Genomic DNA, 23,295 nt, shown 5'->3' with positions numbered 1-23,295 from the left:
AAATAACACTCAGTTTGTGTGCTAAAATCAGATATTTTCTTTGCTGTGCTATTCTATTTCGCGACCTCCTAAATTAACTTCGCGTCCTGCTAATAGGTGGCATAGCAGAGTTTGAAGCAAACATTTTAAACAGCCTGTCGCGCCTGCCAGGCTCCCGCGTTAGCTTGCGTGAAACCCAGACCAGCTTCCCACGGCTTTGGTAACCTAGCAACCAGGCAGCAGTGGCCGACACTTCCGGAATCCGGGCCTCAGTTGTCCAATCAGCTCTGCAAAGTCGTCGCGGAGGCTGATGGGCGCGTATACTGCGCGGCCTGCTAGCGTCTCACCATGGTGACGGGCAGCTGTGGTCCTGGGGTGGCAATGGCTGCCTGGTCTGTCCGCTCCGTAGCAACTGTGACCGTATTCCTCTTATTGGTAGTGCCTCGAGTCTCACAGACTCAGACCTTCTTTTTCCCTTTCCAGCAACCAGAGACATGCGGTCACAACCAGTACTTCGATATCTCCGCGCTCTCCTGTGTGCCGTGTGGAGCTAACCAGATGCAGGATGCCCGAGGTGAGATGGCTCCGGGTGGGCCCTGGCTAAAGTACCACTCCCACCTTGGCTCTGTCCCCAGACCCCAGGGTCGTTGAAACACCTTTTCGTCTGCGGAAAGAATATTTCAGAAAGGTTAACTGCCAACAGCCGAGAAAAGGGTTTCCTTGGAGGATTGCAACTTGCGCACAACATATGAGGATGAAAAAACCCTGGTCCGTAGGCCGTCGCCAGTAATTAACTTTTGCCTCCATTCCCCTACTCCTTATCCGGGAAGTCTTTTAGGGAGGCACCTGAAACAGCTGAATACCAAAGGAAGAAAAAAATAGAGAAGTAATCTGAAGTGCAGAGGAGCAGGTGGCAGGACAAATTGGGGAGGGAATGCAAATTAGGGCTTGTACATTTTGATCGCTTTTTTCCTTGCTTTTCAAATCCCAGAAGTTTCGAGCTGGAAAAGATCTTAACCATAATCAGGCCCAGTCTTCTCATTTTACAGATAAGGAAATGAATGACCCTCAGTCTCAACCTATGTATTTCCACTATACAGTATGTCAGTAATATTATAAATTTTCTTAGGATCTAGCCCTTTTAGTGTTGAATATTACTAATTGCCCTTAAGGTCTCTTTAAATTAAGCTTTTTTTTTTTCCTTGAAACGTTTATCATTTGGTCCCTGGTTGTCCTCACTAAACTGCACAGAATAAGTATTTCCATATTCTGAAGTCAAGGATTTTTTTTTTTTTTGTCTTTTTGCCATTTCTTGGGCCGCTCCCGCGGCATATGGAGTTTCCCAGGCTAGGGGTCGAATCGGAGCTGTAGCTGCCAGCCTATGCCAGAGCCACAGCAACGCGGGATCCGAGCTGCGTCTGCAACCTACACCACAGCTCACGGCAACGCCGGATCGTCAACCCACTGAGCAAGGGCAGGGATTGAACCCGCAGCCTCATGATTCCTAGTCGGATTCGTTAACCACTGCGCCACGACGGGAACTCCTGAAGTCAAGGATGTTTTTAATCTCCACTTGATCACCCATGGTATTAACTTTCTGCCATCTTCAAATTTTATATGTCCTTATTTAAATTATCCTGTAGGACAGGTCAGGTGAGAAAATATGAATGAGAAAGCGTTTCCCGGACTTTAAAGTGTAAGGGTTAGTTTCATAGTTATGAACCCTAGTATAATAAACATTCTACTATATGTATACCTATGGATGTTGTATCCACTTAATGCCTTTTTAGAGAGTGCTGTCCTAACCTATCCATCAAGTCGAATAGTGATTATCTTATAAAATTTACTGTCTTTCCAAACAGAGGAAAACAATGACTTATTTGAATAAAGATAACTTTCCTAATAAGGTTTTGTTTTGACCAGGTAAATTTGAATTCATTGAGTATATATGTGTATGGTTGGGTAGAATAGAAGTGTAAAAATTCCAGAATTCCTGTTGTGGCTCAGCAAGTTACAAACCTGACTAGTATCCATGAGGACATGGGTTTGATCCCTGGCCTCCTTCAGTGGGTTAAGGATCTGGTGTTGCCATGGGCTGTAGTGTAGTATGGCAGCTCCAGCTCTGATTCGACCCCTAGCCCAGGAACTTCCATATGCTGCAAGTCCATCCCTAAAAAGAAAAAAAAAGAAAAAAGGAAGTGTAAAATTTGCCATAGCAGTTAATCGAGTTTGATTTTATGTTTAAAAGTTATAATTTAATAGTTTGCTTATGCTTGCACTTGCACCTAAAATGGTAGCAAACACAATATCTACTGTGCGCCAGGCATATTCTAAGATGTTTACATATAATAACTAATTTAATACTCTTATTAACCCCATGAGGTAAGTATTGTTGTCCTCATTTTACCAAATTGGAACCCAAGGCTCAGAGCAGTTCGGTACCTTGGTCAGAGTCACACAACTAAGTAGCAGAATCAAGATTAGAACCCAGGCAGTATTGGCTCCACTGTCTTTTTTTTTTTTTTTGTCTTTTTGCTATTTCTTTGGGCCGCTCCCGTGGCATATGGAGGTTCCCTGGCCAGGGGTCCAATCGGAGCTGTAGCCACCGGCCTACGCCAGAGCCACAGCAACGCGGGATTCGAGCCGCGTCTGCAACCTACACCACAGCTCATGGCAACGCCGGATCGTTAACCCACTGAGCAAGGGCAGGGACCAAACCCGCAACCTCATGGTTCCTAGTCGGATTTGTTAACCACTGCGCCACGACGGGAACTCCTGCTCCACTGTCTTGCTCTCAACTACTGATTCTGAAGATCTTAAGAATTATTAAAAATTTCCTATCTTGGAATTGTATTTATTAAAGTCAAAATTGGCTCTTTTCTTTTTAGGAACTTCATGTGTGTGTCTACCAGGATTTCAGATGATCTCTAATAATGGAGGACCTGATATTATTTGTAAGAAGTGCCCAGAAAGCATGGTATGGAGTATTTATTTAAATATAATCTTACTGGGTGGGGGGGGGAAGGGAATATAGGAGTTCCCGTTGTGTCACAGCAGAAACAAATCTGACTAGGAACAATGAGATTTTGGGTTCAATTCCCTGGCCTTGCTCAGTAGGTTGGGGATTCGGTCCTTAACCCACTGAGCCACAAGAGGAACTTCCAATATCTTTCTTTTTTAAACTACAGTTTAATGCTGTACTCTCATATTTTCCCACAAATTTAAAATTATTAAGGTAACTTTGTTTTTACTAGAGTAAATTTGTGGAGATCAGTGAAATTTTGCAAACTTGGAAAAAACAGTGATACTGGTTTACTTTTAAAAGTCTGAAATCTAAAAAAACACAAAGCTGTGAAAATTAGTGTGTCTTTATTTTACTTCATAGAGAAACTGAGTTATAAAGGAAAATAGATGAATGAATAATGCATATATAAAGCAGTTTGGAATGTGTGTATCCTTTGGTACAGATTGAGTGATTGAGTTCAATATCTTAAACTTATTGTGTCAACAGTTTTTATTTTCATTTTAGGGGCTGCATCTGTGTCATATGGAAATTCCCAGCCTAGAGGTCGAATCAGAACTACAGCTGCCAGCTTATGCCACAGCCACAGCAACGCAGGATCCAAGCTGCGTCTGCAACCTACACCACAGCTCACGGCAATGCTGGAGCCTTAACCCACTGAGGGAGGTCAGGGATGGAACCCACATCATCATGGATACTAGTCATGTTCATTTCTGCTGAAGCCACAATGGGAACTCCAGTGTGACCAATTTTATATAATAATTCATGTTTGTAATGATATGTAAGGTGTGATAAGTTTGTGAAATGCCAATTGCATCACTAAAATTCATAATTAAACATGAATCCATTTCTGTTTTATAACTTCATTATATAATAATTTTTGGAAAATTAATAGTTACTATATATTATGATTCTTAATATCTTCCAGTCATTTTGGATAAATTGGAGTCCAATTATGACTTTTTTTTTGTCTTTTTAGGGTCGCACCCACAGGTTCCCGGGCTAGGGGTTGAATCGGAGCTGTTAACCACTGGCCTGTGCCACAGCCAAAGCAACACCAGATCTGAGCGGTATCTGCAATCCATACCACACCTCACAGCAACGCCGGATCCTTAACCCACTGAACAAGGCCAGGGATCAAATCTGCATTCTCTTGGTTGCTAGTCAGATTCGTTTCCACTGAGCCACAATGGGAACTCCCAGTTCTGACTTTTATAATAATGTTTCTTCTCATTATCTGTATTAAAGAAAATTAAATCTGGGAATTTAATATTTGCCACTTGTCCTGGTTTATGACTATTACCTATAGGGTTTTTTGTTTGTTTGTTTGTTTGTCCTTTTAGGGACGCATCTGCGGCATATGAAAGTTCCCAGGCTAGGGGTCAAAGCACAGCCCCAGCAATGTAGGATCTGAGCCTCATTTGTGACCTATACCATAGCTCACAGCAATGGTGGATCCTTAACCCACTGAGCAAAACCAGGAATCGAACCCACGTCCTTATGAATACAGTTTGGATTGGTTACCACTGAGCCATGATGGAATTCCTGCTTATAGGTTCGATGATCATTTTGATATTTTGTATTTTTGGAAATATTGACCCTGGCTGAAATATCCATGATAAAAAGCTACTAATAGGAGTTCTTGTTGTGGCTCAGTGGAAACAAACCCGACTAGTATCCATGAGGACATGGGTTCAGTCCCTGGCCTCACTCAGTGGGTTATGGATCTGGCTTTGCTGTGAGCTGTGGTGTAGATAACAGACATGGCTCAGTTCCCTCGTTGCTGTGGCTGTGGTGTAGGCCAGCAGCTACAGCTCCAAATTGACCCCTAACCTGTAAACTTCCTGTGCCACAGGCACAGCCCTAAAAAGACTAAAAACAAAAGCTACTAATGTGAAATCATGCCAAAGCAGATTTATTTTAGGTGACATTATTAAGTCATCATAATTTTTAAAAAGTCCTATATGCATAAATGTACTAATAAATATAGGAGCATTTCTTGATGTGTCCAGTCTTTTTTTTTTTTTTTGCAGTGCCTAAATGGCATCCTCATATTTAGAGGGATGTGTTTTTTTTTTCTTTTTTTTAAAATGATTTTTTTTCCATTTAGCTGGTTTATAGTGTTCTGTCAATTTTCTGCTGTATAGCAAGGTGACCCAGTCACACATACATATATACATTCTTTTTCTTCACATTATCATGCTCCATCATAAGTGACTAGATATAGTTCCCAGTGCTATACACCATGTCCAGTCTTTTTAACCAAAATTTAAAATTGTCTGTGATAATTGTTTTGTTATTACCATTGCTCTCTATTAATTTTGGTCACATCCATGTTTGTAATAAAATTACTGTATTTTACCTCAGGTTTTTTCTAAACCATATTATAAGCTAAATTTTGGATGATGTCATATTTTATAAAAAACCTTTACTAGTACAAACTATTAATGGATATATGGAAAGATCTCATAATTTAAACAAATTTAAGTATATTTCATACAATTCATCCATTTTGATCACAACTTAATTTTTAAAGCTAATATATTTGAACTTTAAAAAATTAGAATAATTATTTTAGAACAGGTTAAGACTGGGAGGTCCCATCATGGCTCAGCACTTAACCAACCCGGCTAGCGTCCATAAGGACTCGGGTTAGCTCCCCGGCCTCACTCAGTGGGTTAAGGATCCGGTGTTGCCGTGAGCTGTGGTGTAGGTTGCAGATGTGGCTTGGATCCCGTGTTGTTGTGGCTCTGGCATAGGCCGGCAGCTACAGCTCTGATTGGACCCCTAGCCTGAGAACCTACATGTGCCTCAGGTGCAGCCCTAAAAAGACAAGACAACAACAACAACAACAACAAAACAACAACAACAAAACAGATAAGACAATTATTAGCTAGCTGTCTATTGATTAAATCCTGTTGAATTTTGTTGCATTTTATCTTTGTAAATGGAAAAACTGAATGACAATATTAATTATGAGAGTAAGGAGTTCTTTGAGTTGAAAATCATGAGGAAGAAAGAACTATTGTCTGGAGTTAATAGCACTCAGTACATGGCAGTAATATATAGCTTAATTTTTGAAATTTACCACAAATTGGCTCTTTAGGAAATTTTTATGGCTCATATGTATATAATTTTTTACATATTGCCTGCAAATTATACACTGTTGTGGCTTTTTGAACTTACATGATCAATTAAGGAGAAAGTTAATCAAGAAGGGGAAAATAATCTTTTTTTTTTTTTTTTTCAATTTAGAAAGGTGTTACTGAAGATGGCTGGAACTGTATTTCTTGCCCTGATGGCTTAACTGCAGAAGGAAAATGCCACTGTCCTACTGGCCATATCTTGGGTAAGAAGTAGACTCTAGAATGTGTCCTTCTAGAATCTTTTTTCTTTCTTTCTGTTTTTAATACAAACATGTCCATTGTAACCACAGGACATATAAATGGTATTTTTATGTAAATATTCCAAAAATAATGTTCTGCAGCATACTTTTTTCAGTTAACAATATGATCTGTTAGATCTGCCTCACTCTTTTTATATCTGCTCCATAGTATATCATTAGCATTTTCTATTTAGATCGTTTTCTAACAAATATTGTTTTGTTGTTGTTGTTGTTGTTATTTTTGCTTTATTTTTATGCTGTGGCTGCACTCACAGCATATGGAAGTTCCAAGGCTAGGGATCTAATCGGAGCTACAGCTGCTGGCCTACACCCCAGCCACAGTAACACATGAGCCGAGCCATGTTTGTGACCTATACCACAGCTAATGGCAATGCTGGATCCTTAACCCACTGAGCAAGGCCAGGGATCAAACCTGCATCCTCATGGTTACTAGTCAGATTCATTTCCACTAAACCACAACAGGAACTCCTAACAAATATTGTTTTGATGAATATTCTTATACACATGTACGAGTGTTTCTGTAGGTTAAGTATCTGAAAATGAAACTGTAGTATTGTAGGGTGTGTGAATTTACAATTTGAGTAGATACTACCAAAAGCCTTTTAAGTTGTGAAAGACATCAGCAGTCTATGTCAATACTTGTTTCCCCATACCCAGTACAACAAGGACATGTAGGTAAGATGTAAGAAATTTTCTGAGAAAAATATATTAACTTATGATGATGATTTGGAAATTAGTTTCTGTATTTTTCATGTGGTAATGGGGAGGGCTTTACTTTTCGATAATTTATTATAATAGAAGGTGCTTGACCTGTCTTTTATGCAAATAAGGCATTATGAGAAGTTTAGAATAATATTACAGGTGGGTTTTACTAAGTGTATAGAAGCTTATATGTTGATTATGAGTTATATCTTGTTGTTTCTAAATTGTTTAGTGGAAAGAGATGTTAATGGAACATTGTTGTCCCAAGCAACTTGTAAGCTCTGTGATGACAGTGGGGACTCTTTTACGGTAGCAAATGCTTTAGGAACCAGGTAAGCAGTGTGCTGGGTGCTAACTTCATTAATATCATCCTATATTTATGTAGAGTCTTGCCTTCCCAATCATATTTCTTGCTCCTTGCAATAACCCAAGGAAAGATAGAAGTAGATATTAACAGGTAAAGAAGCTGAGGCCCAGAGAATGAGAGAGAATAGGATTTAAATTTTGTTTTAGTCTCTCTTTGGTTGTTTGACCTTCACTGGGCAAGTCAGTCTCCTTGTCTTTAATATGGGGATATACCACCTACTTCTTAGGCTGTTATCACAGCTCAGAAATAAATACCTAAGGGTCTTAGGTAAGTACTGCAGAGTAAGCGCTCAGTAAAAGATAGCTATTTTGTTTGTCATTAGGTATTTTGTACATAATCTATAATCTAATATATAGTATATAATAGTAACATTTATTTGCAGTATACTTACTATATACTGGGTACTATATACATTGTATTTCATAAAAATATATTAATGAATGTAGTGATAATTACCATATCCAGGTACCCTGATTTATAGGCCTGTTCTCTATCATTTCCTGTTCCTGTTTATGCATGCATACCTGTGCACCATATACACACCCCTCCATCTCTAACTTAACCACATTATTCCTATTCCAAATTCTTCAATTTTTTTAGAAGCCTACATGCTGACCTTCCTCTAAGCACTGTTTTCTCTTCAATTCCCAAATTTAAGATAGAAAATACTAGAGAAGCTTCTCCTGGGGATACTTAGTGTTGATCATCTTTTCTCTCTGGCTGACCTAAGTTGCAGCATCCTAACACAGCCTACTGGGCTGACCCCTTTTTCTTCCCCTCGTAGACCTCCCCAAGCCTAGTTTGAGCTGCGTACTATGCCCCAGCCTCCTCTCATACCTGTCCTATCTTGCAGGTAATGAATACTCATAGAAACCCATCAGGATCCAATGCCTTCTCTCCCTCTATATCATTTATTAATGAACAATATTTTTTCCTAAAATAAGTAAAGTCAATGAAAAACTTTTAAAGTGTTGATTATGGGCTTGATGAGGGGATAGATACATGTGTCTTTTTAGCATATATTACCTTTTTGCTTTGTGGCAGAGAAATAATTAAAGTATATTTGATATAACTACTTATAAAAATGGATTGGGTTTCATTATGTGAGTTTGTTGGGCTCTTTTGTTAATTGAGTGACTTAGCCATCTTTTCTATTCAGTGTTATTTGTTTTCTATTATGTGTGGTTTCAGAAGACTATTCCCCTATTATTGGTTGATTTTATTTTTTTATACCTTGGTTTGTAATACAAAGAACAGTATAAAACTATTCAAATCAGTGTTCATACTTTTAATATGCAATAAAACTTTAAAAAATGAAAAAATACTTTAATATGTTTACTTTATTACAACTATTTGCTTAATGGAATGAACCTATTCACACCTAGTGTTCAGGAAGACAAATTCTTGATTAGATTAGGGCTACTGTAATTCATTAATATTTTCAAAACTATTTTTGTTGTATCGACAGGTGTGTCCGATGTGAACCAACATTCATTAATACCAGCAAGTCCTGTGCATGTTCAGAGCCTAACATTTTAGTAAGGCTGATCAAATTTATAATGTATATATTTTTAAATTAAATTGCTTATACTCTTCCATTAACTTTTTTTCCCTCTTATTTATATATGAAGACAGGAGGATTATGTTTCAGCAGCACAGGGAATTTTCCCCCACATATGATTTCAACTGCACGTTATGGAGAGCTTGTGAGTATACTTCAGTTTTTTTGTTCTGTTGTTAAGGATCTTTCTGCATTTCTTCCTTTGGTCCTTAATTTGGGGTAAAATGAGAAACATTTGTGTAAATCACTTTAAAGCAGCAATTATCAGTCAATAAGAAACATTAGACTAACAACTCAGCATTATAATTTATTCGTTACTTATACTTCTTCTCTCCCTTAGCTTGTTTCTTTTTCAGTGAATCTCAGAATGTTTAAGCTGGAAAGATTCTTTATAGATCCTATAAAGAGTGCAGCTTAATACAGTTAAGAGCACCAAAGACTCTAGATTTGAACCCTGGATTTCCTGTCATTAGTTTTATATCTTTAGGCTTTCTAAACTTCAGTTCTGTTATTTGTAAATTGGGAGTAATAATAACCTACCTCACAGTGTCTGCACATGGTAGTCATGGGAGATTTGAGGATTATTTTTATCTGGCAAGGTTCCTTATTTATAGTTCTGATGTGAGCCACAAAGGAAGTCCATGGTTCCTTATTTATTGATGAGAGTACAAGGGCATAGATTTAGAGCTTTTGCAGCAGAAGCCAGTAATGACAGGGTCTGGGATGTACAATGGGAAGTGCATGAACTGGAACTGAAGAGGTCACCAAGTCAATAGAATAGAAGTTAGATGATTAACTAGAAGTTAGTTAATGAGCAGAAAATGAGAGTAACTAGGAGAGCTGTAAGGATAGCCTTGATGAGGCTAAAATCTGGGATCCTCATGAATAAAGAAAAAATTCCTCTTTTCTGCTATAGTCTTGTGGCCTAACTGGCAAGTACCAGGTATTTGCAGAGCAGCAACAACAAAAAAAATGCCAAAATAGGTGTATACATAGGGAGCATGAGATCATATCCAAAAATTAGCTCATCTGTAATAAGATGCATGTCTTTGGGGACCTTCTTCTCCAGTCCTGGGTTATAGTGATTCCTCCCATTATCAAATTAGCAGGCCTTTAATTTTCACTTTTTCCTTTTTCAAATTTAGTTAATTTTGCCAAAAATTCCCACAATGTCTCTTTTTCATATTTGGTCTCAGATTACTAATCAATTGGAGGTCATGTCCCTTTCATTTTCCTTCCTTCTGGAACGGGTCCTCAGTATTTTCTTGCCTTCCTTGAGCTTGACAGTTTGAAAGATTTCAGGCTTTAAATCCAGAGCGAAATCCTCAACCTGGGTCCATCTGGTCTTTCTTCATAGTCAGGTCATGCTTGGCAGGAAACCACAAAAAAGGTGTGCTGTTCTCAGTGCATTGTGTCACATCAGGGTGCACATGATGCCCACCTGTCCCTGTCCCACTGCTGGTGATGTTAACCTTGATCCCCTGCCATAAACTCACCATGTGCGCTGTAAAGTTACCATTTTCCCTTTGTGATTGGTTCATATTTTTGAGAAGCGTTTCCAAAGTTACACTTCTTCACTAAACCTTAATAGCTTTAGTCTCCACTGATGACACTTCCCTTTATCAGCTGCTACTGTGATGGTTGCCAAATGTTTCTACCATTCCTTCCACATTATTATTATTATTATTATTATTATTATTATCTTTTTGCCATTTCTTGGGCTGCTTCCACGGCATATGGAGGTTCCCAGGCTAGGGGTCGAATCAGAGCTGTAGCCACCAGCCTACGCCAGAGCCACAGCAACGCGGGATCCGAGCAACCTACACCACAGCTCACGGCAATGCCAGATCCTTAACCCACTGAACAAGGCCAGGGATCAAACCCGCAACCTCATGGTTCTAGTCAGATTCGTTAACTACTGAGCCACGACGGGAACTCCCTCCTTCCACATTATTAACATTCAACTCTAAGGAAGAATTTCCCCTTCTCATTTATATATTTATTTGTTCATTAAGAACAGTGTGGGTTCCTATTTTGTTCATTTTTTAATAGTCCAATATATGTATTTCTTGTTTTGATGCTCAAATTGTCCTAGATTTGGCCATTAGAAGCCCTTTTGAGTTGGTTCCTATATCTTTTTGACATATCCCCATCATTCTTTGAGCATTTCCTTACTTGTACTTTTCCTGCTTCAGCCCCAGAATCAGCTGTTTCTCTTCGAAGCTCTTAAAAATAGTATTCAGAAAGCATAGTTTCCATGCTTAGTGTGCCCTTTTTAGCAGACATAGCTGGAAATGTATATACACACATTATGTATGTACATACACACATGTATATAACTGTTTCTTGTGTATCTGTTAAAATAAATGAGTTCAGGGAGTTCCCACTGTGGCAGAGTGGGTTAAGGATCTGTCATTCCTTGTAGCGGTGGCATAGGTCACAACTGTGCCTCAGATTTGATCCCTGGCCAGGAACTGCCATATGCCTCAGGCGTGGCTGAAAGAAGAAAAAAATTAAAATAAAATAAAATAAATGAATTCATACTGATATTTTCAACTCCAAAGCAATACCTCAGAGTTTGTGTTAGCCTTTCCTTTTGACAGTGGTGAGACTCATAGTGAGAACTCTGGGTCTCATCCTCAATTTCTCATCTCACTGTAACCCAACTGTCTTTCATACCATCCCCCACCTCCTCCATCCCCTGTACTACTATGGGAGTAGATCTGTTGCAGGCTTCTCTGCTAGGAAGGGAAGGTAGGCAGGGAAAGGCTATTCCAGTCTTAAAGTTAGTCTGACTCGATTAATGTATTTCATTTAAACATGCCAGTCTTTTTTTGTTGTTTTTAGGGCCATGCCCGAGGCATATGGAGGTTCCCAGGCTAGGGGTCAATCGGATCTGCAGCTGCCGGCAGCAATGCCTGATCCGAACCGTGTCTGCAACCTACACCACAGCTCACAGCAACGCCAGATCCTTAACCCACTGATCGAGGCCAGGGATCGAACCCACAACCTCATGGTTCCTAGTTGGATTCATTTCCATTGCACTACAATGGGAACTCCCTAAACATGCCAGTCTTGAACACTGACACTTTCCTGAGGAGAAGTTTTGAATTCCTGACTTGAAGTCATTTTATACCTGGTGTTCAGACTGGTTCTATGTAGCCAGTGTATGAAACATGTCAACAAAATGTAGTTAAGGTGGTGTGATTGTCTCGGTCCAGTCCTTGGCTTGGAAGGTGTAAGAACTCAGTTTTATCAGTGCACTTGTAGTTCAGTCAGGTTCCAAGGGACTGGTTCAAAGTGATTAAACACACAAGAGATGAGACTGATAAACCAGTTTATCAATCTGATTGATCATCTCTGAGTTTATGTTGAGGCTCTAGCTGACAGACAAAAATTCTTATACTGACTTGATAACATACACTCTTCTTAATTGAAAAATGTATGACTACACCTATAAATGTAATAAAATTCAGTAAGTAATTTAAAAAAAAAAAGAAAAGAAAAATGTACTAAGAACATTATAGGTCAGGTGTTTTCTTGGATGATATGGAATTGGAATGTAATTACTTTTATATAATTTCATAAGAGAGATGGCCATTCTTCCTCTAGAGAGTCAATAAAGAATTTCCAAATATATGGGCCGTTGTCTTCCCATTCCTTTCCCCAAAGGTAGTGAGTTTACATTTTGATTTTTTTGTTTTTACCTGCTTTAATTTTGAAAAATTTTTAAATGTAGAAAAATTAAACAAAACAATGTACGAATATCTTTTGCTAGATTAAGCAATTATTAATGTTTTGCCACATTTGCCTTCTCTCTCTTTGTATATATATAAATGTATGTGTATGTACGTACACATTCATATTTTTTGAGCCAGTTGAAAATAAGTATGTGACATTTCACTCATAAATACTTTAAATACTTCATTACATAGTTTCTAAGAACAAGGGCAGTTTTTTGGTATCACACCGAAGAAGTTTAAAATTAATAGAAATCCCTGATATACTGTTCATATCCAAATTTCCCCACTTGCTTCAGTTAAGTCTTTTATCCCTCCCTACATTTTTTGGCAAGGGGTATGCAGGATCCAGTGAAGGATCTCACATTGCAAGTAATCTTTTTAGTTTCCTTTAATTTAGAACAGAGACTCTTGCTCTGTTCTGCTTTTGTGATTTTTTTATTTTGTATTTCCTTTGCTTTTTTAGCTTTTATGACATTGGCTCTTGGAGAGTTAAGAACAGCTTTCTTATAAAGCACCCCACAATTTGGATTTTTCTCACTGTTTTCTCATGATTAGACTCAGTGAAACATCTTTTTGCAAGAATATAACATAGGTATGGTACATAGTCTTGCATCATAACATGGATGATAATATCAGAATGTCCAGTTATTGGTGATGCTAAATTTGATTGCCTGGTCATGGTGTTGACTGCCTGCTGCTTTTCTCCAGTGAAAAGGTACTGTGACTAATAAGTTAGGCCAAGATGTTACTTTGAGACTTTGTGCATATCCATTTTAGCAGCCATTGATAAACCTTATCTGAATCAATTATTAAGTTGGTTATTTCAAAATGAGTTCACAATTCTTTTACTTCCTTTATATTTACTAATTAGCAGTTTTCTGTAAAGAGTGCTTCCTGGAGTTCCCATTTTGGCTCTGCAGTAATAAACCCGACTAGTATCTGTGAAGATGTGGGTTTGATCCCTCCCATGAGTTGTGGTATAGGTCACAGACGTGGCTTGGATCCCGTGTTGCTGTGGCTTTGAGATAGGCCAGAAGCTGCAGCTCCAATTCAACCCCTAGCTCAGGAACTTCCATATGCCCCACATGCAGCCCTAGCAAAAATGAAAATAAAAAAACTGCTTCCTTTTCTTTTTCAAACTTTACTGCAAACTCATAGTATCTTGAGTGTTATAATCAGTCACAGCAGTTGCTGCTATTCTTCTTTTCAAAGCTCAAATTGTCCCAAATTTGAACTTCCACAGAGATAGTTCCTGTGTTAGGTTGATAGGTCTCCATTAGTCTTTAGGCACAACCTTGGTTTCTCCATACCGTGTTCCAGGCTCAACCAATGTAATTATAATTTTAGATAGTTATATAATACTCTAGTTTATGTATTAAAATTTATATAATTATGTATTTATTGAGTATTTAGGTTTTCTGTTAATAATATTGCTATCCACTATTTTATGCACATAGATGTGTTTTTCCTTTTGGAGAGATTATTCTCTTAAGACAAATTTCCTAAGTGTTTCTAAATTCCTGGGTTAAAGTGTGTGGATATTGTTTTATAAAAGATCATGCAACTTTATCACTGGCATTGTCTGTGGCTTCATTTTACATGCATTTGCCAGTATTTTCATTGCTTCCCATTTTTACTTATGTTTTTTTTTGTGTTATTCAGCCTTCTATTCATATATTTTTTTCTTACAGAATGAAAATTTTTGCTTATTGAAGAGTTGAAAATAGTGACTCATTTTATTTTATATTTTTTGACAGCTGTGGTACCATGTTTCATATAATTTGGTTTTATCTCCTTTGTCCATTTTCAAAGAATTTACTCTGAATGGTGCTTCTCAGTATCACATTTTTTAGCAAGATATGCAGATAAGCTTTACAGCAGTGGTTCATAGCCAGAGGCTTATATCTTCAGCTTTCAGGGAGCATGTGTACCTTGGTCTCATTCTTGAGATTCTGATTCATTTGGTTTAGAATGAAGCCAGGCATTTTCTGTTCTTAGAAATTCAGCAGTCGATTCTGATAACCATCATTGTTTGAGAATCACCACTTTGGAGATTTTAAACATTAGTCTGTATATTCCCAATCTCCTGTTATGTAGCAATTATTCACAAATACTTCTTTTTATTACTTGCCGATTTAATATAGTGTAATAACCCTAAATCAGCAAATGTTAGCCAATTCTAAAGGTCTAGTTTTTCTTTCTTTCTTTTTTTTTTGCCACTTTGATTTTTGTTTTTTGTTTAAGCAAAATGGGCATAGTAGGTTTGTTTTGATTATAGGCATACTTTGTTTCCTTATATCTTTTGCCTCAGTGATACGATTTTGTAATGTAGTCTTATTTGTAACTTTTGACATAGGTTAGAATTTATTCTTATATTCCCATTAAAGTCTATTTTTCTAATAACATTGAGAAAGTAATGTTAGTTATTCCCCACTGAACAAATGCCTATTAATGTCTTCCTCAGAGGGTAGGGTTAAGGAATTTCTATTTGAATTTAAAACTAAAATTCATCTTTTTGTTTACAGGGCAAGTCTTTCACTTCAGAATGGTTTGCAAAGTATTTGCAGTCATCAGCAGCTGCTTGTTGGGTATGTTTGAAATTTTGGAGAAATAATTTTATTTAATTTTGCTTTTTTATTTTTCTTTTTTAATTTTATTGGAGTATAATTGACTTACAGTGTTGTATTAGTTTTAGGTGTACAGCAAAGTGAATCATGTATACATATACACATATATATTCTTTTTTCCCATATAGATTATTACAAACTATTAAGTAGATTTCCTTGTGCTATACAGTAGGTTCTTTGTTAATTATCTGTTTTATACTGTAGTGTGTATATGTTATTCCCATCCTCCTAATTTCTTCCTCGTCCCCATGGTTTCCCCTATGGTAACCCTAGATTGGTTTTGAAATCTGTGTTTATTTCTATTTTATAAATAAGTTCTATTGTGTCATTTTTATTAGATTCCACATATAAGTGATAGCATATGATATTTGTCTTTCTCTGTCTGACTTCACTCTGTCTGATAATCTCTAGGTCCATCCATGTTGTTGCAAATGGCATTATTTTGTTCTTTTTTATGGCTGAATAATAGTCCATTGTATATAGTACCACGTCTTCTTTATCCATTCCTCTCTTGATGGACATTTAGGTTGCCTCCACATCTTGGCTATTGTAAATAGTTCTGCAATGAACATTGGGGGTGCATGTATCTTTTCTGAATTACGGTTTTTGCCAGTTACACGCCCAGGAGTGGGATTGCTGGGTTGTATGGTAATTTCCTTTTCTCCATGTACTCTCTGGTATTTACTGTTAATTTTATTTCATTTTGAAAAATTGTGGTGTCATTTTTCCAGTTAATAAAAGTTTTCTCTATAAGTAGATATATCTCCTTGGTCATATCCTATGAGAAAAAAAATCCTTTCTTGTTATTCATTTCACATTTCATTATACACAGATTGTCTGTGTCCAACTTATTCAGCTGAAATTGAGTGTTTCAGGAAACTGATTCATACTGTCATTCAGTAAATGTTTATAGATAACCTCTTGCTTGCTAGGCCCTGTTCTCAAATCAAGTAACCTATTTCAGGAAAAGGCAGATAAAAATACCTTATGGAATTATACTCTAAGTAAATGTCAAGGGTGCTTAGTGCTATGAAGACCACCATAGCAGGATAAAGAACATAGAGAATAGGGAGTTCCCATCAAGGCTCAGTGGTTAACAAATCCAACCAGGAACCATGAGGTTGTGGGTTCGATCCCTGGCCTTGCTCAGTGGGTTAAAAATCCGGCATTGTCGTGAGCAGTGGTGTAGGTTGCAGACATGGTTCTGATCCCAAGTTGCTGTGGCTCTGGCATAGGCCAGTGTTTACAGCTCTGATTTGACCCCTAGTCTGGGAACCTCCATGTGCCGCAGGAGCGGCCCTAGAAATGGCAAAAAAAAAAAAAAAAAAAAAGAACATAGAGCATAGAAGGCAGTACTATTTTACAGAGGGTGGTCAGGGCAGGCTTCTCTTGAGAGGGTAGAGACCTGAAGGAAGTAGAAGGGAGTTGTGTAAATACCAAAGGGAAGAACATTCTTAGCAGAGGCCACAGCAAGTGCAGAGGTCCCAAAGCAGGAGTTCTGTGGTGTGTTCATGCCTGTGAAACAGGAAGGAGGCCGGAGCGACTAGAGCAGAGTGAGCAGGGAAAATGGAAAAAATGAGTTCAGGGATAAAGAGGGGGGCTATGGTGAGGACCTGGCATGTACTGGATGGGATGGAGAGGATTATGTGCAAAGGAAGCCATGGTTGAGCTTCAAGTTTGAAAGGCTCACACTATCATGGAGGGTGGATTTTATTGGGGCAAAGACAAGAGCAGGGGAGACCAGTTAAGAGAGTCCTAGAGTAATCCCAATGAGAGAAAATGGACCCCTGGACAAGGGTGCTGCCATGGAAATGAGAGAAGTGTTTAGCTTTTGGATATACTTTGAAGATTGAGCCAACAGGGTTTACTGATGAGGTGGATATGGGAAGGGGAAAAAGAAGATTATTGCAGTGTTTTTTTTTTTTAATTCAAATAGGTATTTTTATTCTTTTTAATTACTCAGTGAATTTTATTACATTTATAGTTGTACAACAATCATCACAACACAATTTTATAGCATTTCTATCCCAAACCCTCAGTGCATCCCCCCACCCACAGACTGTCTCATGTGGAAACCATAAGTTTTTCAATGTCTGTGAGTCAGTATCTGTTCTGCAAAGAAGTTCATTGTGTCCTTTTTTAGATCCACATGTAGATGATAGCATTTGATATTGGTGTCTCATTGTCTGACTGACTTCACTTAGCATGACAATTTCTAGGTCCATCCATGTTGCTGCATTATTTCTTTCCTTTTAATGGCTGAGTAATATTCCATTGTGTATATGTACCACATCTTCTTTATCCACTCCTCTGTTGATGGACATTTAGGTTGTTTCCATGTCTTGGCTATTGTATATAGTGCTGCAATGAATATTGGAGTACATGTATCTTTTTGAGTTATGATTTTTCTGGATGGATGCCCAGGAGTGAGACTGCTAGATCAAATGGTAGTTCTATTTTTAGTTTTCTGAGGAATCTCCATACTGTTTTCCACAGTGGTTGCACCAATTTACATTTCCACCAACAGTGTCATAGGGTTCCTTTTTCTCCACACCCTCTCTCTCCAGCACTTGCTGTTTGTAGACTTTTTGATGATGGCCGTTCTAGCTGGTGTAAGGTGGTACCTCATAGTGTTTTGATTTGTGTTTTTCTAATCATGAGTGATGTTGAACATCTTTTCATGTGTTTTTTGGCCATCTGTATGTCTTCATTGGAGAATTGTCTGTTTAGATTTTCTGCCCATTTTTTTCTTTTTTTTTTTTGTCTTTTTGCCATTTTCTTGGGCCTCTCCCGTGGCATATGGAGGTTCCCAGGCTAGGGGTCAAATCAGAGCTGTAGCTGCCGGCCTACGCCAGAGCCACAGCAACGCAGGATCCGAGCCACATCTGCGACCTACACCACAGCTCATGACAACACCAGATCCTTAACCCACTGAGCAAGGCCAGGGATCAAACCCACAACCTCATGTTCCTAGTCAGATTCATTAATCACTGAGCCATGTGGGAACTCCCCTTCTGCCCATTTTTTGATGGGATTATTCATTTTTTTGGTATTGAGCTGCAGAAGGTGTTTATAAATTTCGAAGATTAATCTCTTGTCAGTCAATTCATTTGCAAATATTTTCTCCCATTCTGTGGGTTGTCTTTTCATTTTGTTTAGGGTTTCCTTTGTTGTGCAAAAAATTTTAGGTTTAATTAAGTCCCATTTGTTAATTTTTGTTTTCACTGTCGTTACTCTAAGAGGTGGATCCGCGAAGATGTTGCTGTTGTTTATGTCAGAGAGTGGCCTGTGTTTTCCTCTAACGGTTTTATAGTATCTGGTCTTATATCTAGGTCTTTAATCCATTTTGAGTTTATTTTTGTGTATGGTGTTAGGGAGTGTTCTCATTTCATTCTTGTACATGTGGCTGTCCAGTTTTCCCAGCACTAATTATAGAACAGGCTGTCTTTTCTCCATTGTGTATTCTTGCCTCCTTTGTCATAGAGTAGTTGACTATAGGTGTGTGGGTTTAATTCTGAACTCTCTATCCTGTTCCACTGATCTATATTTCTGTCTTTGTGCCAGTACCATATGGTTTTGATGACTATAGCTTTGTAGTATGGTTTGAAGTCAGGGACCCTGATTCCTCCAGCTCCATTTTTCTTTTTCAGGATGTCTTTGGCTATTCTGGGTCTTTTGTGCTTCCAAAACAGACTTTAAAATATTTTGTTCGAGTTCTGTGAAAAATGTCCTTGGTAATTTGATAGGGGTTACATTGAATTTGTAGATTGCCTTGGGTTGTATAGTCATTTTGATAATATAGACTCTTCCAATCCAAGAGCATGGTATGTCTTTCCATCTATTTGTGTCCTCCTTGATTTCTCTCATCAGCGTCTTATAGTTTTCAGAGTATAGGTCTTTTGTCTCTTTAGGTAGGTTTATTCCCAAGTATTTTATTCTTTTTGATGCAATGATAAATGAGATTGCTTCCCTAATTTCTCTTTCTGATCTTTCATTGTTAGTATATAGAAATGCATTCAATTTCTGTGTCTTAATTTTTTATCCTGCGACTTTGCCAAATTCATTGATACGCTCTAACAGTTTTCTCGTAGCATCTTTAGGATTCTCTAGGTATAGTGTCATGTCATCTGCAAATAGTGGTAGTTTTACTTCTTCCTTTCCAATTTGGATTCCTTTTATTTCTTTTTCTTCTCTGATTGCCATGGCTAGGACTTCTAAAACTGCGTTGAATAGTAGTGATGAGAGCGGACATCCTTGTCTTGTTCCTAATCTCAGCAGGAATTCTTTAAGCTTTTCACCATTGAGAATGATGTTAGCTGTGGGTTTGTCATATATGGCCTTTATTATGTTGAGGCAGGTTCTTTTGCAGTGTTTTTTTTGTGTTTTTTTTTTTTTTTTTTGAATAACTAAAATTTCACTGGCCTGAGAGGGGAGACTGAGAAAGATGTTTGAGGGCCAACCTCAACAAATGGCCTTATTTTATTTTTCATGTAACAAATTACTTAAACAAAATGGATTGGATTTATATGCATAAGCTCTAATACAGGAACACATTATTATTCTTTCAAATATAATTATTCTACAGAATTGTTTTTTCAAATGTCATGCTGTAAAGTTTTAGTTAGTTCTGGAGTTCCTGTCATGGCTCAGTGGTTAACGAATCCGACTAGGAACCATGAGGTTGCGGGTTCAATCCCTGGCCTTGCTCAGTGGGTTAAGGATCCGGCATTGACGTGAGCTGTGTTGTAGGCCGGCGGCTACAGCTCCGATCAGACCCCTAGCCTGGGAACCTCCATGTGCCGCGGATGTGGCCCTAGAAAAGGTTAAAAAAAAAGACAAAAAAAAAGTTTTAGTTAGTTCTTTCAGTTGCTTGTCTTTATATTTTCACCCAAAATTTACAGTTAAAAATGTGCACATTGGGAGTTCCTGCTGTGGTACAGTGGGCTAAGGATCCAGCATTGCTGCAGCTGTGGTGTAGATCACAGCTGTGGCTGGGATTCAGTCCCTGGTCCAGGAACTTACATATGCTGCGGTGGGCTGAAAAGGGAAAAAAAAAAATGTACACATTATCTGCCATATGGAAATTTCTTTTCTACTTAATTAGAGGAAAGATATTAAAAGCAAAAGACCTTAATCCAAAAAAAAGAATTTGTGGAATAGGTAAAGTTAAAACTAAGCATGATTTCTATATCAACTTTTGCCTTGGGTATTAAAGTCCACATTACATTTCTTTGCCACTGTCCTCTCGTAGGTGTATGCCAATCTTACATCTTGCCAAGCTCTTGGAAATATGTGTGTGATGAACATGAATTCTTACCATTTTGCCACTTTTGATGCCTGTCAGCTATTTCAGTTTATCTTTGAAAATACTGCTGGACTGCACACTGTTCATTCCATTTCATTTTGGTAAGGATACTCTAATGATGAGCTGTCACTTCGATCAAGTTCAGTGCAATTACTTTTCACAAATATTACCAAGAAACATTTTATTATTAAAACAATTGTGATTGTTTGCAGGAGACAGAATCTTCCATGGCTGTTCTTTGGAGACCAGCTAGGATTAGCACCTCAAGTACTCAGTAGTATACCTCTTCCTACAAATTTCAGTTTTAAAGGGGAAAACCAGGTACAAGTCATCTATATTATTGAAGGATAACTACATTGTAATTTATAATTTTAAAAGGTAATAAGGATGTTACTAGTCAATTCTTGATGGATTTTTAAAGAATTTAATTGCTAAACTAAATCTCAATATAGCTGCTGAGGACTAAACAACATAGAGTTTAGCTATATATGGATATTTCTGGATTATATGGTTTTGGCAGGAAGTAGTACTTGTGGGGTTGAGAAGGATAGTTTCCATCACCAAGTGCCAAGCCATCTCAGTCTTGTATCTATACATTTTTAAAAAGGGCTCGCAAAGGTTGAATGGAATTCTGTCCCTTTTCTAAGCACATCACAGACTCTTGCCTTCAACTTTTTGACCTTTGAGATGAAAGAATAGGTTATGCCCCCTCCTATTTACCCCACATCTACACACACACACACACACACACATTTAATAGGTTTGAAAAGTCACTAGCACTATCTCTATCACTAGCACTATCTCTCAATTCTGAAATGGTAGTTTTTGGGTAAAAAACCCAGTCCACTTATTTTAGAGATCCTTAGATTAATTTTGCTTCAGAGTAAAGATAGTTGAATTAAGTATTTGATCTCTGGGAGAAGAAAGGATCAATGAACAATGAAAAAATTTTATAGACTATTATATATACTCTCAAATTTTTTGTAGACTATTATGTATAATAACATGTATTACTATATATTATAAAATATACTTTCAAGAGCATGTGACATTATTTTATTCTTGTTTTTTCTTTAATCAGAATACAAAACTGAAGTTTGTTGCTGCCTCCTACGATGTAAGAGGAAATTTTCTCAAGTGGCAGACTTTAGAAGGAGGTGTTTTACAGGTGAGTATAATTCTAGCTGAGAATTACTAAGATGTTTTATTTTTGACTGAGGCAAAGATGAATAGCACATTATTTGCATGGTAGAGTTGTTTTTTTTTTTCTTGTGCTTTAAATTGGAATTTCTTTTTTTTTTTTGTCTTTTTTGTTGTTGTTGTTATTGTTGTTGTTGCTATTTCTTGGGCCGCTCCCGCAGCATATGGAGGTTCCCAGGCTAGGGGTTGAATCGGAGCTGTAGCCACCGGCCTACGCCAGAGCCACAGCAACGCGGGATCCGAGCCGCGTCTGCAACCTACACCACAGCTCACAGCAACGCCGGATCGTTAACCCACTGAGCAAGGGCAGGGACCGAACCCGCAACCTCATGGTTCCTAGTCGGATTCGTTAACCACTGCGCCACGACGGGAACTCCTAAATTGGAATTTCTTAAAACTACTTTAAGTTATGACATAACAAAGATGCTCACTTAACTTTTCATAGCCTTGATACATTAAATAAGTATTTTATAAAGCATATGAAAACCCTTAACTGTAAAGGGAAGAACACATTTGTGAGAGAGATTTATCAGTTGTATTCTTTTGCTGTAGCTTTGTCCAGACACAGAGACAAGACTAAATGCTGCTTATTCTTTTGGGACAACCTATCAACAGAATGTAAGTTTGAATTATTTTAGATAGTCTGTATTTTAGCCTCAGTTTTCACGTTAGCAATAATTTGAACAATCTTTGAATTTTTGAAATTAGTAATTTTTTTGTAGCAGTGAATAATTTCGTCAGTGTAAAAAGAGTGCCTTATCACCTATAGAGTCTTAATCATAATCGATTGTTTATTTGCCTTTCGGTCTATAGATCTTAAAAATAATGTCTACTTCTAAGCATTTTAGAATAAAGTAAAAATATCATTTTATTTTTGGTGACCAATCAAGTGTTATTACTCCCTCTTCCCTCTTCCCTCCAGTAACAAATAAAAGAACTTCCTTTCCTCTCCTTCCATACTTTCCTCCTCCCCTCCCTGACCTTCCTTCCTTTGGTGATGCATTTTAAAACTGCAATGTGGTACAAAGGTATATTATGAGCCATTAAACATTTGAAGAAAATTCACTGGTCTACAAAAATATTTCTTTTTTTTCGTTTTCTTTTGTCTTTTTACGGCCGCACCTGCGCCATACGGAGATTCCCAGGCTAGGGGTTGAATTGGAGCTGTAGCCACTGGCCTACAGCACAGCTGTGGCAGTGCCAGATCCGAGCCATGTCTGTGACCTTCACCACAGTTTACACAATGCCGTATCCTTAACTCACTGAGCGAGGGCGGGGATTGAACCTGCGTCCTCATGGATGCTAGTCAGATTTGTTTCCTCTGAGCCATGAGGGGAACTCCTACAAAAATATTTCTTGATAAAATCCATATACACACAACAT

At 37.9% G+C, this 23,295-nt stretch overlaps 1 protein-coding gene across 1 annotated transcript in view; it reads left to right on the top strand.

The window, feature by feature from the left end:
• Positions 1-316: 316 nt before the first annotated feature.
• Positions 317-23,295, top strand: part of TMEM67 (transmembrane protein 67) — a 55,065-nt gene continuing 32,086 nt past the window's right edge. Inside the window, 11 exon segments of the mRNA XM_047783611.1 lie at positions 317-553; positions 2,868-2,956; positions 6,257-6,350; positions 7,342-7,441; positions 8,945-9,014; positions 9,108-9,182; positions 15,306-15,368; positions 20,659-20,813; positions 20,925-21,033; positions 21,794-21,880; positions 22,465-22,530. Of these exon segments, the coding sequence (XP_047639567.1) occupies positions 328-553; positions 2,868-2,956; positions 6,257-6,350; positions 7,342-7,441; positions 8,945-9,014; positions 9,108-9,182; positions 15,306-15,368; positions 20,659-20,813; positions 20,925-21,033; positions 21,794-21,880; positions 22,465-22,530 (1,134 nt within the window). The 5' untranslated portion in view covers positions 317-327.

The sequence above is a fragment of the Phacochoerus africanus genome, chromosome 6 (genome assembly GCF_016906955.1).
Source record: "Phacochoerus africanus isolate WHEZ1 chromosome 6, ROS_Pafr_v1, whole genome shotgun sequence".
Taxonomy (NCBI): domain Eukaryota; kingdom Metazoa; phylum Chordata; class Mammalia; order Artiodactyla; family Suidae; genus Phacochoerus; species Phacochoerus africanus.
Note: the sequence above shows the minus strand (reverse complement) of the source record. Positions and strands in the feature narration are given on the sequence as shown.